The 20310-nt window shown below is 32.9% G+C and overlaps 1 protein-coding gene and 1 non-coding gene across 2 annotated transcripts in view; both read left to right on the top strand.

The window, feature by feature from the left end:
- The first annotated feature begins 6748 nt into the window (after positions 1-6748).
- On the top strand, positions 6749-6821 carry TRNAV-CAC (transfer RNA valine (anticodon CAC)). Its single transcript has one exon. It is a non-coding gene; the product is annotated as a tRNA-Val (tRNA).
- Positions 6822-12614: 5793 nt separating this feature from the next.
- Positions 12615-20310, top strand: part of LOC148300499 (cell adhesion molecule Dscam1-like) — a 43301-nt gene continuing 35605 nt past the window's right edge. Inside the window, exons 1-5 of the mRNA XM_088274682.1 lie at positions 12615-12624; positions 13540-13701; positions 15467-15781; positions 16397-16516; positions 17218-17391. Of these exons, the coding sequence (XP_088130808.1) occupies positions 12615-12624; positions 13540-13701; positions 15467-15781; positions 16397-16516; positions 17218-17391 (781 nt within the window). The remainder of the gene's footprint in view (positions 12625-13539; positions 13702-15466; positions 15782-16396; positions 16517-17217; positions 17392-20310) is intronic.

Genomic DNA, 20310 nt, shown 5'->3' with positions numbered 1-20310 from the left:
TTATTTTCTTAAAGAGCGACTCTGTCTTATCGTGGTATTTCTTCAGTTGTATTTGACTGTATTTGTTCCAATTAATTTTTTCCTCATTTATTTGAGTATTACTTTTAGATGTATATTTACACTTCATCTCCACTTGTATGTGTAGTGGAAAATGGTCGGACATCTGTTGGTTGTCGTCAATATGGATATTTGTGATCCGCTGTTCGAGCGTACTGGATATTATACAATGGTCCAACCAAGAGGTAGTATTATGCGCCTCACTGAAGAACGTAAAGGAGCTGATGTCGAGTTTTTTCACGTCATAGATACTATACTCGTTTTCCTGAGAAAAGGCATCTAATTCCTCCATGAATCTACTGTGTATGGGCGCATTGAAATCTCCCATACAAATTAACTCATTCACTTGAGTTTCATCTACGATAGCTGTAACTCGGCTCAAGATGTCCACAAAGACAGGCAGGTTTTCGTTGCAACATACTGGCATATAAACATTTACCAATAGAGTGACTCCGTGGCTATGTTGTATGGTTATTGCCGCCATCCGATCGTCACCACATTCGATAATAGTTACATTAGCAATTTGCTTCCTTACCAGTATGGCTACGCCTCCGTGTGGTCTTCCCTGGATTATTTCCTCGGAAGAGTTCATTGCTGATGTTCCAGTGGCCAGAAACTCCTCGTGGATACTATTCAGGAAGTTTAAGTCGTCCTTCATCAACCAGGTTTCTTGTAGGAGAAGAATGTCAACATTGTTGCAAATTTCGTGTATACCCGGTGCTATGCGATGTACTGATTTACAGTTGTAGGAACATATTCTAATGGAATTGTTCATGATGAAATATTAGTTTTTTTTTCGCTATAAAAAAATCGTCGTACAAAAGAGTACTGTGGCCAAATATCTCCGTTTAGTGTGGTACTATACATGGATTCAGGAACTCCTATTTTAAAAGTCTTATAATCACCCGATTTTGTTTGTAACTCCTCACATTTATGAACGTCCACATCTTTTGTTTTCAGAAAGTCAATGATCATCTCACAATTCGTTTCTAGACTTAATCTCGATACCACTAAATATTTAACATTTTCTATTGCCTTAAGCCCAGACGAGACATTACTGCCTCGTATGGCGTTTTTATTTTTGAATTTTGGGCGTTTATTATCGTTATTATTGGAGTTATTTTTACTCTTTGCATTTTTAACGATTGTCCACTGGCTAGAAGATTCAGTAATATTATTTACATTTTGAGTTTTGTTTTTAGTGACATCTGTCAATTCATTTCCAACTATTTCGCTATAGAGCGTTGGTGGCTTTGGGTCGCTGTTCACAGATGGCGTTATCTCTTTGTTCGGTATGAATTTTTCATGCTGTCTCCTACCTACATTATGGTGGTCGTTTACGTTATGTTGACGTTTAATTTCTGCCACTTCACATTTCAGAGATTGGATCGATTCCGAATTCTTTGGCGTTTCAATGTTTAACTTATGGATTTCGTTCTTAAGATATGTTAACTCTCTAAGTAGAGAACTCACATCGATATAGTCAAACGTGATGGGAGGCAGTCTATTGATGTTTAGCACAGCGAATTTGGGCAGAGTATCTGGGTCTGTCTCTCTCAGAATTTTAATAATATCGTTGATATTACGTTTCTTCTTACCTTCGCCCACTCTTCTGGTTTGTGCAGCAGGCACGTAGGTTATTAAGATTGCCTTTGCGGCATCTATTTCGTCTTCCTTGAAGAATTCACAAAGTTGGCACAAACTGACTTCGTCCATAACATCCATTTTCTGCTGGATAAAGGCCAACACCTCGTTCACCACAATTCCACAAGAACATCGCGACGTCTTGTCGTTCATTTTCATGTAATTGTTTTTGTTTTTACTCGTAAAAATAACTTTTATTTATTGATTTCGCGGGACGATAAAATAATACGTGTTGTGTACGCCATCTACCGACCGATCTCTCGATCGATATATATATATATATATATATATATATATATATATATATATATATATATATATATATATATATATATATATATATATATATATATATATATATATATATATATATATATATATATATATATATATATATATATATATATATATATATATATATATATATATATATATATATATATATATATATATATATATATTATATATATATATATATATATATATATATATATATATATATATATATATATATATATATATATATATATATATATATATATATATATATATATATATATATATATATATATATATATATATATAACACAAAAAGTAGATACAGTGATTGGTGTATTGAATTCAGTTGTAGCAAATAAATGGCTATCACCAAAAGCTAAATGTCTTGGTTCTAATCCTAATGTATGGAAATGAAGCATGGATTCGGCAGAAGAAGGATGAAAGTAGACTGAATGTAGTCGAAGTGCGTTCTCACAGACGAATGTATGATAGATGTTCGAATGATGATATAAGAAAAAAAATGCAAGGCTGAGATGATCGTGATAAAAATTATTGTAATAAATATGTGTTGAGATGGTTTGGGTATGTGAATCAAACGAGTGAAGAAAGGACAGTAAAACAGATTTATGAGGTGAATGTGGTTGGTAATAGAAGCAGAGGAAGACCGAAGAAAACGTGACATGATCAAGTATTTCAAATACTTGTCAGTGATCGGGTCAGGAGTCGGAATAGTCGGCGTGGAATGTGGAATAACCGAAGTTTGTTTACAAAGACAGACTGATGTGGCGTTCTTTTCTCTCTGCACACCCCTGCGGGGAAGCGAAGTTATGGCCAGTTAGTTAGTTCATTATATATCAATATTAATATTAAAAGCTATAATAGAATCTCTTTCCAAAAACAAGCATTGCGTGTTTAAAATGTATTATATTTACTAGGAGATACGTTTTTATATCAGATGTCAAAAGTTTATCATCAAAAGTTGATATCCCCGAATTTTTCCAAACGTAAATACTCCTAAAAAGAAAAAATATGCAAATTCATTTCCATTTCATTTATTCGCTTCTTCTTTTTCCCTTCTTTATCTGATTTGTAGCAGATACTTCTATCTGTCTTCGATATTTATTTACAACAAGCACGCATTTTATTTATTTATAACGTAATTGACTTTTTTTTCCTTAAACACCGTTTTTGTATTGGAAGAATAGTTTTTCTTCGAAAGAAATGTATGGATTTGAAAAAAAAATAGTTATAGAAAAGCAAGGAGTTAAAAAATCATTTAAAAACATATTCACTAAATATTATTTTTTAAAGTCAAATTCCAATAAACGAGTAAATTTAAAAAAAACTCAAGTTCCGATTTATGTTCTAAAAAGTAAATTTTAGAGATCTAGGCCTTAAATATAACGTCCACCCTTTTTAACTGAAAGCCACATTTTTTTTGTTCAGCACATATTTTTAAAAGAATATCAAAATATATTTATCAAAATTATTCCAACGAGCACAACTATTTTCGCATTTATATAAACGAATCAGTCTCATGTCCTCGCGGAAACCAGCGCACAGATAAATAAACCAGCGTTTCCCAACCTTTTTGTCTCGCGTACCACTTGTTAGAAAATCGTACACATTATTGTATTTCGAGAATTTTTTAAATTCTATTTTCCATTCTATTTTATTGGGTGACTATATGTGCCAAAACTATTTTATATTTTAGTTAAAAAATTACATATTTTTATGATAATAATTATACATTGTCTCGTATTGGCCATATGCTCCACCTAGGGAGCGAACATGGAAAAAGAAGAAAGAAGAAGACGAATTATACATTTGAACTTTACATATCGCAATGTTTTTTTTTTTAAATAAAAGGTGCCGAAGCTCATTTCTTGTCAAAATTCAAAATCAGGACACATTTAAAGTAGTACTTTTTTATCAACTATTTTTTATTTTAAAAAAATGCTTTGAATTAAATAAAATTATTTGTATAAAAAAAACTAAAAGCGCCGCAGGCATTTTTTCCAAAAAATACCGATATTAATAGAAAATATATGGAAACAAAATTAATTAAGTAAAGTTTAAATAGTTTGTTTGTGTCTGTTTTTTTTTTGTTTTCATGTCCGCCATTGCTGATTATTTTTTGCGTGCCACCAACTAGCCACTCGCGTACTACCGGTGGTACGCATACCACAGGTTAGGAACCGCGGAAATAAACCGTCACCAAGGTTTACGCGGAAAAAGAGACAAATCCCTATTTGAATTGAATCAAATCCCTTAAAATGTTTTCACTCCACCGCACTGAGCTTTCCGGGAGCTTATCCCGCCTCCCCGTTCCGTTCCACACTTCATTACAATTCTAAATTCGTCCAAGGAATAACCCGCGGCTAATCGCGAATCCATTCGGACGCCCCTGGCGTTTCTTGCAAAGGAGGCTTGAGTTATTGCCCCTGCAAATTCCTCTTAAACCCGAACTGTCGCTTAAACTTTAATTTAACGCGATTTACGCAGTAAATCTGTTCGTAGCAATCGATTCCTAATTTTTTTTTTGGCAAAACACCCATAATTGAGAGATTCATACCACAAACAACTGGTATTTTTTATTCTCAATATTATTAATATTTAGAGCATTTGATTTGTGGTAAGTCATTTTAACCACTCACCGAGATTTAATCTCGGTGAGTGGTTATATACTAATATTATGAACATTTTTGTAAAAAAAAAAATAAGTAAGGAATTTTTTTATTATGCTGTAAATTAACACTTTTTTTTTAATAAAACACTCTTCTCATCATGAATTGTTTACTTTGTGTGATACCACTTTTATAAGCACTAATTCGTGACAACCGGTTTCGGATAATCATTCCATTGTCAGGTCATTAAAATAAAATTATAACGATTTGACATTTGTGTAAAAATAAAATTTTGAAAGAGAGAAAGAAGACAAATGAATCACAATATTTTCAATATTATTTTCAAAAGTGGAAGCTAATTTTTTGAATGATTATTAATACTTACTCAAGTGTTTTTGTTATTCCTAAATGCTACCCAAACATTTTTTTTATCAATATAAAAAAAAATACATATTTACCCTCTCGAACAAATATTTTTTTAAATAATAAGTACGAGTATATTTAATCTCTAGTGTGGAATTAATGTAGGTAATTAGAAACGAAAGCAATACATATGTGGGGTCAGTCAACTTGAAGATCTAATAAAATCTATCGATAACGTACACCATATAGCAATCGCCAATTCTAAGAAAACATTTCTCAGAACAAGCAAAATAAAGGATAATACACTGAACTAAAAAATATATTTTTATAAATAATAAGTTACATATATATATATATATATATATATATATATATATATATATATATATATATATATATATATATATATATATATATATATATATATATATATATATATATATATATATATATATATATATATATATATATATATATATATATATATATATATATATATATATATATATATATATATATATATATATATATATATATATATATATATATATATATATATATATATATATATATATATATATATATATATATATATATATATATATATATATATATATATATATACATATATATATATATATATAGGGTCCGCCATCTAAAGTTTTTTTTTTCAACTAGTGCTTATTTCGTTAATGGTAACACTTAGCTCATGTCTGATTTGACAGATAATTAGTTTTATCCTTCCGCTGAGCGAATATGGTTGTGTATACGCTTGAACAACGCTGGGAAATATTGCGACATTACTTTGAAAATCATGGTAATGTTGCAGAATGTGTGCGAAAATTGCGTACGGTTTTTGGAAGAAGAGAAGCACCGTCAGCTCCGTATGTTCGTTATCTTGTGAAAAAAGTGAAAGAAACTGGCATCCTCATCGATAAACCAAAGCGTGAAAAGCCAAAAACAGTGCGTACACCCGAGAATATCGATGTTGTGGCAGAAAGTGTGCGTGAAGCGCCATCAACATCAATTCACCGTCGTTCTCAACAATTGAACATTTCGGAGACATCATTGAGACGAATTTTGCATAAAGACCTTGGTATGACGCCATACAAAGTCCAATTGGTTCAGGAGTTGAAGCCAACTGACCATCCAATGCGTTTTCGCTTCGCTGAGTGGGCCTGCGATCGACTTACAGAAGATGCCGATTTTGCCAAAAAAATCATCTTTTCGGATGAAGCTCATTTTGATCTTGGCGGGTATGTAAACAAGCAAAATTGTCGTATTTGGGGCACAGAAAACCCGCACGCATACATTGAAAAGCCGGTACACCCAAAACGAGTCACTGTTTGGTGCGGATTTTGGTCCAGAGGCATAATTGGGCCATTTTTCTTTGAAAATGAGCAAGGAGTGGCCGTTACAGTCAATGGCGATCGTTATCGGGCCATGTTGAACGGATTTTTGTTCACAAAAATTGAAGAGGAGGATATTGGCAACATTTGGTTTCAACAGGACGGCGCTACGTGCCACACAGCCGAAGCTACGAAGTTTTTTTTTTATAGCATTTTCAAAAAAAAAAAGTTATTTGGCGGACCCTTTACATATATAAATATAAAATATATATTTTTTACCTGCTCAGTAATAGTTCTAAAATAATTCAATGAACAAACTACTTTCTCTTATCTAACGACTTATCAGTATTGGAGTTGCAATCTTGATATTCGAAAATAGAATGGACCCTGCACTAGTTTTATACGATAAAATTCTCAATGCTGCCAGTTGTTTCCGTAGTGTAGCGGTTATCACGTGTGCTTCACACGCACAAGGCCCCCGGTTCGATCCCGGGCGGAAACATGTCTCTCCTTTTTTTTAATGTTATTTTAATTTATTTTTAATTATAAATTACACGAAATATTACAAACCATGAAAAATATTATACGTAACATAAAATATATCACACCTTTTTTTGTAATATTTGGAAAGAAAAATGATCTTTAATCATTGTAAAAGTAAAACACTTGTTTTTTTACCACTTGAGTTTATTATTTGACGACTAGTTTCGGAAGCTATGCTTCAATCTTCAGCTATAAATAGAAACTAAAACATAATAAATAATTATCTACTCCATAAATAAGGAGAGGGGTAAGTTAGGGGGTGGGGGGTTAGTCAAGTGGGTGGAGTTTGAAAATAAAGGAAAAATGGAAAGCAAAGGTGAAAATTTTTGAAATAATATATTATTTATTAAATTATTATTGGAATTTAAGTTTTTTTGTTAAAATTACTGTATATATCATCAGGTGTGTTATGGGGCGTATCCTTTTATGTATCTGCTTTATAGAGTTGTAAAAGTAGTAGTGTGGATTCATGTCATTCGTTACCAACTTACGAAAACAATGTTTTTACGAAGGCGAATTTTTCAAAAGAAAATGATGAACGAAAATATTGATTAAATCGGCAATTATAAACATAAAACGAGTCTTACATCCTTTATAGGTTGAGTATGTTAAATTAGATATTCCTCTCGACTTGTGATACCCTATTCTTGATAAGAGAACCCCACGGCTGGCACCAATCGGCTTAGTTGTGAATCGGCGTAAATCGAGCCGTCGCAAAACGAGGTTTGCCTATGTTTTGTTATTCGCTTTTTCTTTTTCCCGCAACAGTTGTTTGGAATGTAACATGCTTAGTGACGCGATTGTAACAAACAGATGGTGAATAGTATAATATTTACCGACTGTTTCTGTTACAACAAACCCTCTGCGTCTCTCGCGGTATCTGAAGCCAAGGAAGCGAAAAAACAAACAACTACTTACTCCCTTTAGCTCTTCCGAGAGAGCTCTACTGTTCGTTTTCTCTTCGAACAAGTCTAGAAAATGTTACGTATTTGAGTTGGAACAACTGCGGTAAGTGAACAAACTTCCAATACATTTCCATGTAATGCTTTTAGGATATAAACGGATATCTTGTAAATACAAATATACATACTATAATAAGAAAAAAAACGGTTATATCATTCATAAGTGTAAACAATAAACATTAAATGTAAGTCCCTCTCCAAGCACAAGAGCCTACTCTTTTTTTGAGAGGCACAGCGTAACTAGTATAAGATAATATTTTTTGACATCTCAACATAGATGAAGAAGAATATGGAATTTATGGGGCTTACGGCCGTGATAGTCTCGTTTAAGTGATCACTTTACACACGTGTAACACTCACCAATTCTTCCCATGATTGACAACCACACTACTAAAATTCTTGGAAATTCTATATAAATATATATATATAAATATATATATTTATATATATATATATATATATATATATATATATATATATATATATATATATATATATATATATATATATATATATATATGTATGTATATATATATATATATATATATATATATATATATATATATATATATATATATATATATATATATATATATATATATATATATATATATATATATATATATATATATATATATATATATATATGTATATATATATGATCTAACTTCGAAACATAGTAATTCAATCACAAAAGATTTTTTATGCGAGGTCCAAATCCTGGATTTTAATCACGAGATGTTGAGATGTCAAAAAATAATGTGAAAAATAACTACTATAATTTGAGATAATCCAGATTTGTGAACAAGTATTTGGACACACTCAAAATATTGTTGTACAAGATTTGTCAAATGTAGAAATGACTAGTCAAAGAAATTAATGACAATTGTTTTGTAATTATATTAAAATAATAATATATACATAAATAAACAGTTACATTAAAGAATTAAATGACCACGAGAGAGGTATTATAATCATGCAAAAGACAGGGATAAAAACAGTACAAAAACAATACAAGTCAATACAAACTTGTATTGACATTGTCAAAATATATTGACATGTTGACACAGTCGGACAATATTGACACCGGTGTTTGACAATATTGACATGATCAAACGATGTATTTGATAATAAAGCAGATTGCTTCGAAACACGTGTCATTAAAAAAAAAGAGATAGCGATGTTTGCCGGGTATAAATTTCATTAAAAAAAGATAGATATACATATAACCACTAAATGACTGTCGAATCAAGTAATGAAAGAATCTGTTTCATTAAAATTTAATGGAATTATCGAAATTTTGTTTATTTTTAATTTAAATATTTTCATGCTAAATAAGAATTATTTCTTCTAGCCCTTATCCCAACTCAATGGTGCATAGGGCACTGCATTGCAAGATAAATTAAATAAATAATATCCTGGGTGATAGATATCCAGTCAATATTAGACTCCAAAATCTGTTATTTTTATTTTGAGCGTTAAAAGAGTTTCGAAAAAATATATGAAAATATCACATATTTTTTCGATACTATTTTGCGCTGGGAGAATTATTATTCCCACGGCGTTAAATTCTCTAAAGCAAGTCGTCGATCGCTTTTGAAAAGCCACGAAAGCTTAACTCTCTGATCTTCCAAATTGGGGTTGTGAGCTTTGGAGCAGTAAAAATAAGCTTTGGAACATAACTGCAACGTATCGGGATTCCAAAACGTCCATAACATAAGTACTCGGAGAACGTGTACCTTTATTGGCCACTTCAAAGTGAATTTAATGAGAAAATGTTCAATTGGAGAGGCGAGTGCTTTTTTATAGAATCCTTGTTACTGGCTGTTTTTATCCCGACTTAAATTGGATTCAAATAAACTTCTACTGAAACTCCAATTTATTTTTATTTTTGATGTCGCAATTTTTGATATATTTAAATAAGTCTACAATTTTATATATTTAAACACAGATTTGAGTCTACAATTTTTTTTATTGTTGTTAAAAAAACAAAATAAAATTCTGTGACACTTGTTTCGCCATTGGCCTTGTGGCGTTCTATTCTCTCTGCCTACCCCTGAGAGTGAGATGATCTTGAGAAAAAAACTGAAGGCGCGTTTTACATTTTTTGACTTCTCAACATAGATGAAGAATACGGAAGTCTAGGCATTTACAGGGTTTACGACCCTTTTAAAGGCTTGTTTAGTGAGGACATAGGAATGTGTCAGGACAGAAGAGTGTGGCGTTCCACCACCTCTGCCTACCCCTGTAGTGATTCGGCGTGACGGTAGTATAATGTAATAGTAGTACTATATATTTTTAATTGTTTTTTACGGCTCAATAAAATCTTACATTTTAATTAATGTTTTACTTAGTAAATACCACTATTTACTTAGTAAATAGTGGTATTAATTAAAAATGGATAGATTTTACCACAAAGTAACTGCCGAATCATTAATGAAAAAACCGTACAAATAAGCTGAGTACATTGATACTGAATACAAAAAAAAGTGCTTTTAAAATATTTCACTATACTATTATGTAAATTGACTTTAATTTAAAGAAGTTAATTAATAGGGCCATCAATGAAAGCTCTACCTTATAATGGTACATTCTAGGAAATCACGTCTTTTGTACTTTTTGCTTTCAAAGGACATAACTACCTAATCATAGAGCATCCTGTTTCAAAGACAAGGATATTTCTTCCCTTGTTATATTCGTTCTCATTCTCTGCACTTTAAATAACAAATGGATAATACGAGAATTCTCTCAACGGATTAAAAAGCATGGTTTCTTGTTTCTTTCTTTTACATTTAACCGGACTGGGCCAGAGCGACGCGTTGCCGGCTACTTCTTTTTCTTCTTCTAACCCTTATCTGCACCCAATGGTGCATAGGGCACTGCATCATATTGACGCAATGTTATCTTTATCGTTACTTACACGAAGGCAAGGTGATCACTCCTGCGCTTCAGGGACCAGTCCAGCATAATATTAAATACATATTTGAGTAAATCACTAATACTTATTTTCACCCCCTTCCCCCCCTAAGAATCGAACCCGGGACCTCGAGCACGGTAGCTAAGCACGCTAACCGTTACACCGCGGAGACGGGTACAGCTTGTATAAAAAAGAATTGTTTACAGATTTACATCTTTAAAGATTTACATCTCAATTCACGTTTGATTAAAAAAGTATTAAATATGTTTCCAATCACTCATCATCCCTGATCCCTTTTGACTGTGACTGCCAATCAACACAAAAAAATAAAGCCACTTGAGATCTACCAAAGCTTCTTTCCCTAACCGTCAAATATTTTGAATATTGTTTAGTAGATAGTGTTTTAGTATTAATCAGTCTTGATAAAGAAGCGGTTAGCTTCGAAACCGGTAGACTTTATAATTAAGTTATGATAAAATATTTATAGTGATTTTAAAACAGTTTAATTTCATTATTTTATAATAAATTTCTCTCTTGAGTCGAAATAACTCAAGTAGGATATAACTATTATTTAAACTTGTCTCTTCATGGTCTTTAGTTTTTTTTTTAATATTTTGATATATCAACTTAATTTAAGTTAAAAAAACTTTTTTTAACAAATCTTGAATTTGCTTTGGTAGTTCTACGATTTCTACATGAAGTGGTCTTATTTTTTTTTTAAATTAAAATACTAAAATAGATTATTTAATATTTGAAGCCTTTTACTGATAACCCTACGTTATTGCTACATTCTAAAGTTTTTATTCTTTAATTTATTATAATTTATTCTGAACAGATCACACACTGGTTTATTTACCTTACGGATGACATTTCGTTTCTCTCCTTTCTACAACGTCACATATCATAAAACTTGATTTTTCAGGAGATCGTTTTTAAAGTTTCAGAAAATAATGAAATGTTTTAAAAATAAATATCAAGCTACTCATTGAACTTTTTACTGTGCAAGACATCTTTTCAGGTAAAACCTGAATGTTTTTTCTCCATTTGAAAAATATTTAGTATATTTAAAAAAAAAAAATGAACAATACCTTTTCTTCAAAATGCAAAAACAAGACTTTCTGCCCTGCAGCGGGTAAATATTGATTTGGCGTTTAATTTGTAGAACTCCATTTTAATTTATGTATTAATTTTAAATCAAACACACATTTTTTGAGTCTACAGGGTTGTATTTTAATAACAAAAACACATAAATTATATTGTGACAAATGTTTCGACATTCGTTTGATAATGCCCTAACAAGGCGAAACAATTGTCACAATATAATTATTAAAATACAACTTAGTAGACTCAAAAAATCTGTGTTTGATTTAAAATAAATACATAAAAGGTAAATATTGAGTTGAAAATATGCCGCTTTTGCTGGGATATAGTACATTTTCTGGGTATTCCGAAAACATACACAACTGAAAATTGATGATTTTTGATGTTGTTGAAAGGAGTGAGCGATATCAATATTATAGGTGTCCCAACTCAAAATGACTAATCTATCGTTTTTTATACAAAATAAGGTGGAAGTTTAGAATTTAGCTAGCTTACGTAATCACTTTTTGCCTAACATTCAACTGTCTTTCATTGAACATGTATATTTTATAGATTTATTGTAACATAAATTTATATGTTCACATATTTTTTAAAGTATAATGTTGTTAATATTTTCCTTTGTTTAAAATGTTGAAACGTATATTTAAGAGTCTTCTATAACAAACAAAAAACTATTTTTTATTTTTAATAATTGAGCCACTACAAATGGTATGGATGAAAAATTCATAGCCCCTATATCAGCAAAGGCACGTTCAACTAATTTAGTGCGCTGATGCGAGATGGTAAGATCACTTTGCCCATGGCAGTTGTAGCTGATCGAAGCGAGATACGTCTATCAGCTTATCAGTCTGGAATGCACAGCTGTTTTAGACACTCTGGAGCTGTATTATGCATTGATTTACACATAAGCAAATATATTTCAAATGCTATCCTTTCGGGAAAACGTAACCAGTGTAGTTCGTGAAGAAATATGACTGATTTTAACTCCAAAAATCAGTCTCACTACGATGTTTAATACTAATTGCTGTGGAATCATTTCATCGCACTAAAGAGATATTATTTTAAGAGGTGTGATTGATACTTATGATGGCATTTATTTCCGTTTTTACGTTTTATATTCAATCCTTCACAGCATAAATTCATTAATATATTAGAAGCTATAAATATACATACATAACGCAACTAAATGTGTGCTCTGATTGGCGTGATTAACTTTATATGATACAACCAAAAACTAAAATATATAGCTTCTTTCAAAGAAGTCGTTCTTAATTCGTCAATCAGTTTTTTAATAGATTACTCCTATCTTATTACTTAAAACATTGAATTGAATTGAGATAAAATGGTATCCATATTTTTTGTGTGAATTCATTAAATTGTTTTCATTTTCTTGTATATAGAAAAGTGCGCAAGCCTCTTAGGTTCAAATTGCATTTTAAATATTGTGTATGTACTCCATATGAACCTTAATAGAGTCTTGCATACTTTACTTCAAGGTTTAGATTACAGTTAATTTTAAATTAATTAATCAATTAAGTCCAATCCATCAATTAATTAAAATCCATTTCCGTTTTTAACGTTAAATGGTTATGATTGTTTATTTTAAATCTACGATTTTGTTTGAAATTAATTTACTTATGGCCATATGTCCAGATCGCCATTATTAATATTTTGTTTGTTTTATCCCTTGCTCACAGATGGTCAAGTCCTTCCGCTAACAAGAAGACAGCGAGTGTATCCTAACGGCACCCTGGTAGTGGAGCAGGCCCAGAGAGCTGAGGATGCTGGAACGTACACGTGCCAAGCTACCAGCCGGCAGAAACTGTCAGCCAGAAGAGATATAGAAGTCCTTGTTATTGGTAAGCTAGACTGTTTTTCTATTTTGATTCAGACATATATTTATGGCTTCAGCTGTTCAAAGATCTGAAAATAAACAGACATCCTTAATTTTTATTATTTATTTATTCTATAGGGTCCGCCATCTAAAGTTTTTTTTTTCAACTAGTGCTTATTTCGTGAATGGTAACACTTAGCTCATGTCTGATTTGACAGATAATTAGTTTTATCCTTCCGCTGAGCGAATATGGTTGTGTATACGCTTGAACAACGCTGGGAAATATTGCGACATTACTTTGAAAATCATGGTAATGTTGCAGAATGTGTGCGAAAATTGCGTACGGTTTTTGGAAGAAGAGAAGCACCGTCAGCTCCGTATGTTCGTTATCTTGTGAAAAAAGTGAAAGAAACTGGCATCTTCATCGATAAACCAAAGCGTGAAAAGCCAAAAACAGTGCGTACACCCGAGAATATCGATGTTGTGGCAGAAAGTGTGCGTGAAGCGCCATCAACATCAATTCACCGTCGTTCTCAACAATTGAACATTTCGGAGACATCATTGAGACGAATTTTGCATAAAGACCTTGGTATGACGCCATACAAAGTCCAATTGGTTCAGGAGTTGAAGCCAACTGACCATCCAATGCGTTTTCGCTTCGCTGAGTGGGCCTGCGATCGACTTACAGAAGATGCCGATTTTGCCAAAAAAATCATCTTTTCGGATGAAGCTCATTTTGATCTTGGCGGGTATGTAAACAAGCAAAATTGTCGTATTTGGGGCACAGAAAACCCGCACGCATACATTGAAAAGCCGGTACACCCAAAACGAGTCACTGTTTGGTGCGGATTTTGGTCCAGAGGCATAATTGGGCCATTTTTCTTTGAAAATGAGCAAGGAGTGGCCGTTACAGTCAATGGCGATCGTTATCGGGCCATGTTGAACGGATTTTTGTTCACAAAAATTGAAGAGGAGGATATTGGCAACATTTGGTTTCAACAGGACGGCGCTACGTGCCACACAGCCAAAGCTACACTCGATGTTTTGCGCCCTGTTTTTGAAGATCGCATTATCAGCCGCAGAGCTGATGTCGTTTGGCCACCTCGGAGCTGCGATTTGACACCGTTGGACTATTATTTGTGGGGTGCCCTCAAAGATAAATGTTACGCCGACAAGCCAGAGACAATTGACGCTTTAAAGGACAATATTCGTGAAGCCATTGGTGAAATACAGCTGCACACAATCGATAATGTGCTTAAAAATTGGACCGATCGTGTAGGCTACTGCATGGCCAGCCGAGGCAGCCATTTGAATGAAATTATTTTCCATTATTAACCGGAAGGATTGTACTTATAAATAAAAAAAGAAATTTGAGAAAATATTCAGTAGTTTTTTTTTTATAGCATTTTCAAAAAAAAAAAGTCATTTGGTGGACCCTGTATTATTTATCAGACACTGGAACCCTAAAAATGATATATAAATATTATAGATGTCTCATCTAATGATGAAGACCTAACGTTTTATACGAAACAATATGGAAGTCTGAACGTAATATATGTTGAGATGGTTTAGACATGTGGAACGGATGATTTATTTTTCATTTTTTATTATTTCTTAAGTTAGCTTAAATAACATTTTCATACGGTGTTTGAAAATGATGCGGAATGCATCGAAACACGTGTCACAGTAGATTTTAAGAAATAGTGGTATTTACTAAGTAAAACATTAATTTTAAATATTATTAAGTATTTGGACACACTCAAAATGTTGAAATGATTTTGTTTGTCCAGTTCCGCCGAAGATCATGCCGATCCAGGCGATGACCAACCTGCTGCGCGAGGGCATGCGCGCCGCCATCTCGTGCCAGATCCTGGAGGGCGACCTGCCCGTGGCGTTCCGCTGGGAGAAGGACGGCCGGCCGCTGCACACAGGCCCGCCGCAGGGCGCGCAGCCGGGCCCGCCGCCCGCCACGGCCAGCCGCCTCGACGAGTTCTCCACGCGGCTGCTCATCGAGCAGATCACCTCGGCGCACAGCGGCAACTACACCTGCGTGGCGAGCAACGTGGCCGGCACCGAGAAGTTCACGGTTCCGCTCACCGTCAACGGTAGCAACTTATTATCAATATTCTCCTTCTTCTCCTTCTTCTACTTCTTCTCCTTATTTTGATTCTCCTACTTCATTTGTTTCTCCTCCTTCTTCAAATTCTCTTCTTTCTTTTCCTTCTTCACTTTCTTCTCTTTCTCCTTCTTCTTCACTTTCTCTTTCTTATGCTTCTCTTTCTCCTTCTTCTTCTTCTCTTTCACTTTCTTCTGCTTCTCTTTCTCCTTCTTCTTCTTCACTTTCTCTTTCTTCTGCTTCTCTTTCTCCTTCTTTTTCTTCACTTTCTCTTCTTCTGCTTCTCTTTCTCCTTCTTCTTCTTCACTTTCCCTATCTTCTTGTTCTCTTTTTCCTTCTTCTTCATCTTTTGTTCTTGGAGTAAACCTTGTGGCCTGTTTTTAAGAGGGATTAATTAGCCTCTTCAGATGTCGATTCCCAGCTGTCAATTTATCCCTTTAGTTGCATTCTGAAATGATTGCAACCTCGTTTGCTTGCTCCATCACTTCTCATGGTAGATCCGTTTAACCACACATATCCACACCCAGATATTTGAACATTTCTACCTGTTTCACTAAGACCATCATCAATCTACTTTCTTCAACATATCTTGTTTTCTGCGCAGTTGCTCCGAGATGGACTGTGGAGCCGACAGACGCCAGTGCTGCTGCAGGACAGGATCTATCTCTCCATTGTGGCGCTTCCGGCCATCCTGAACCTACCATCACCTGGAGGAAAGCAGTCGGTGAGTACTTTTTACATGTATTATTATTTATCATAAATACAAAAGTATTAGTAAAAAATTACTACACTTTACGTCCGTGTACTCTACAGTATGGGATTCTTGATTGGACTAGTACGAGTAAATAGTGTTATAATAATTGCCCAAAATATGAATTGAATATAATACTTTAAGTTCCGAGACGGACTCTCACAGAGGAAATAAACAAATTACAATTTATAATAGTCAAACAACTTTATGCTAAAACAATATACATTTAAGAATCACTCTCACATAGCAAAAGTAAGCACCTACCAGTAAAGCATACAAATTATAATTAACTCACTTTAAGGTAACGTACAAAGAACTAAAAAATCCAAAAACACATACCTCTTTTGGTCAAAAGAACTTCGATTACTATGCAAATTAAAGTACAACCAGCTTCTATTTCAATAGTCATTTAAAAATTAAACCAAATATAAATTGGCTTTTTTGAACCGTACCGGCATCCAATAGTACATACGACATCAATTATGTTTATTTTACTCAATTCTAAATATAGAACTTAGTAGCGTAGACTGAAACTACCTTAAAAAAATCAGCAGTCTAGTTGACACTCCATCGAAGACAATTCAGATATATTTCATTTTCTGATTCTGTATTCCGTAGAGACTTTAACCACTTGTATTTTTGTTTAATGCATTTATGTATTTTTTGTTATTCAGGTGATACTCCTGGGGAGTACAAGGAGTTCCTGTTCGAACCGAACGTGTCCTTGTACCCCAACGGGTCCTTGGTGTTCACGAGGATCAGTAAAGACAGCGAGAGCCACTACTTGTGCGAAGCGAGAAACAACATCGGCACTGGAGTCAGCAAATTGATCTTTCTCAAAGTCAACGGTGAGTTTTTTTTTACACAACGTTTTGAGTGTGTCCAAATACTTTTTTATCTTAGATAAAATATCAATGAAAATGTTGGTATTAATAACTCCTGATTGAAGCTAATTCTGAATGTGTGATGATATATTTGGACACAATCAAAATACTGCAATTTACATGTTTAACGATGGACAAAATGATGAACTTTTAACTGTGCAAAAAAAGTTGATGCGCAGTTATACAAAATAATTTAAAAAATATGTTTCACTATCGTATGTAATTGTAATTTACAACATTTTCAGCTTGTCCAATTCTGTATTACTCAACTTAGGAGTTATTTTTACATGTTGACATCTCTGAGATGTTAAAATGTCTAACTGTAATCATTTTAAACCAGAAAATAGATGGAAAAACTTTTTTTAAAAAAAACAAGAAAATAGTGTCAAAATTAATGTTTAAACATAAGTAAGAAAATTAAAATTATTATGGTTGGAAGATATTGCTTTTTAGCAATAAGCCCGCCAATGTACTTTTTTCTGCACATGAAGTTTAAATAAATTAAATAAATGAATTAAATAAATAAATAAAAATATTAGAGCTTAAAATAACCTATATCCATTAATTCATTGATATATTATTTTTTGACATCTCATCAAAGATGATGAAGAATATGGAAGTCTGGGCATTTACGGGGCTGACGACCGTCATAGGCTGGTTTAAGTGATCATTTGACTCACGTGTAACATTCACCAATTGTACCCATTATTGACAACCACACTACTCAAATTCTTGGAAGTTCTGTATATATGAATAAATTTAGAAACCTTGTTCTTGAATCACTAGAACTTCACTAGAGACATCTATTGGTAAGATGTAAAGAAGCTTTTTATTAAGCAGAAACTCTTATATTTTCATTCATAGATTCATTCATTCATACACCAAACCAAATCGACAAGATAACCGATTAAATAGTCATCTCGTTAGTCACTATCTACAAGAATAAATCGCCGACATTCATTCGATTTTCAATCTAATATAATATAATCATTCACATTCTTTAATCCAATACGTAATAAATAAAATATAAATAATAATAAATATACTGTTTCTTTCTTTTATCGTTTTTAGAGAGGAAGAGCTTTGGAATGATTTTTTTTAACAATTTTAATCTCGATACCTTTTGCCTTGAAGCTTCCAGACTATGAGTGTAACTCGATGTTTAAAGACAGACTAGGAAAAATGTATTATTTAATGATGTAGGTTGTAGCTGCAGATCGTCGGAGGTATTGGATGTCCTATTATCACCTCTCGGCTATTCTGGTCGTGTTATAAATATTTCATATAATTTGAATTCAAACAGAGTTTAGTTGCATATAAAAATGCATAAATGTTTAGTTGGAAAACAAAGTTTGATATTTCAACATCGTCTTCTAATAGATGAAGAAGAATATGATAGTCTGGGTATTTACAGAGCTTGCGACATTTCATTGGCTGGTTTAATTTATCATTTTATACACTGTGTGATATATTCTACCGGTTATATATATATTTTACACTATCCTAGAGGTTTTTCACTTCAAATTGCATGTTTTACTAATCAAATTGGACTTTTTTAAGTATTTTATAAAAAGTTTAAATTTTTAAAAATATATTCAAAGTAGAAGTCATGATTCAAAGTAGTATTCAAAATCTTGTCTGAAAACTTCAGTACACATCGCGCGCACAGACTGTGACAGCGCGCCGCGCAGGCTTGCAAACCTGACGACTAAAGCAATTGCTAGTCTGAAGAATAAAATATGTGGGCAGATATTCTCAGTGACGGTATATGTATGTAGTACTAATAATAATGTATTTTTTTAAATTCAAACTTTTTTTTAAATACAATGTACCGACCAAGTTGATTTGTAAGATTCCTATTTATTTCGTAAAACGTTCAATTTGAAAAACCTGTACCCATGATTGACAACCACATTATTCAAATTTTTAAATATTGCATTCTGTATTTGCCAAACATTATTCGCCTCTTCTGGATTCGTGCATCTCCTCGTATATACCTGTCGAATTCACTTCCTACTTGAAAAACTTGATCATGTCAAGTATTCCTCGGTCTTCTTCAGCTTTTATATACAACTACATACGCCTCATTTTTATTTTACCGTTCTTTCCTTACTCCATAATTATTATTAAAATAAGTCAATTTGAGGAAACAATGACCTGTCTTTTTAACGATATTTTTTGCTTATTCAATGCAGTGCCCTATACACCATTCATTATAAGTAATAAAACCCTTACCGCACCCCTATGGTGCATAGGGCACTGCTTTATATAAACGCAGTGTTATCTCGATCGTTTACACATGAAGGAAAGGTGATCAGCCCTCCACTTCAGGTACTAGTCCAGTGTAGTATTGAATAAATATTAGAGTAAAAAATCACTTATATTTATTAAACCCCCCTGGGAATCGAACCTGGGACCTACCTCCAGAAAAAAATATAAATAGTGAAATAAATTGAGAAGAAGAGAAGATGGAAGGTTGTGAGATTCATTGGTGTCGGGTTGTGGTTCCGTGGTTAGTGTCGCGGACTCTTGAGTCAGAGAAATAGCAAGAAATTCAATTTTTTTTGTATAAATAATAAAAACACAAGTATTTCTCTTAAAACGATTCTAGATTCGACCGGATGTTTTTTTTAACTTGTAGAGGTTTTTTCTGTTCATCTTCATGTTTAATTCATGCGTTTTGTCTTCACCGACATCTTGTATCCATTTAATCAGGTTTAATGGCAAGGTTTGCGGGGCTCGGATAAAGAATTGGACTCTCAGACGAACGGCTACTGAATATTCATCCCCTCAAGCCATCGCTCCTAACCTAAACACTATTTACAAGATGGGACGGCGCATACACCTTCTGTTATTTGTTTGGTGACAGAAATCGCCAATCCA

The sequence above is a fragment of the Brachycentrus maculatus genome, unplaced genomic scaffold (genome assembly GCF_059751285.1).
Source record: "Brachycentrus maculatus isolate JH-2025_06_01 unplaced genomic scaffold, ASM5975128v1 h1tg000706l, whole genome shotgun sequence".
In the NCBI taxonomy this organism is placed as follows: domain Eukaryota; kingdom Metazoa; phylum Arthropoda; class Insecta; order Trichoptera; family Brachycentridae; genus Brachycentrus; species Brachycentrus maculatus.
The sequence above is the reverse complement of the archived record's forward strand: the minus strand, read 5'-3'. Positions and strand labels throughout refer to the sequence as shown.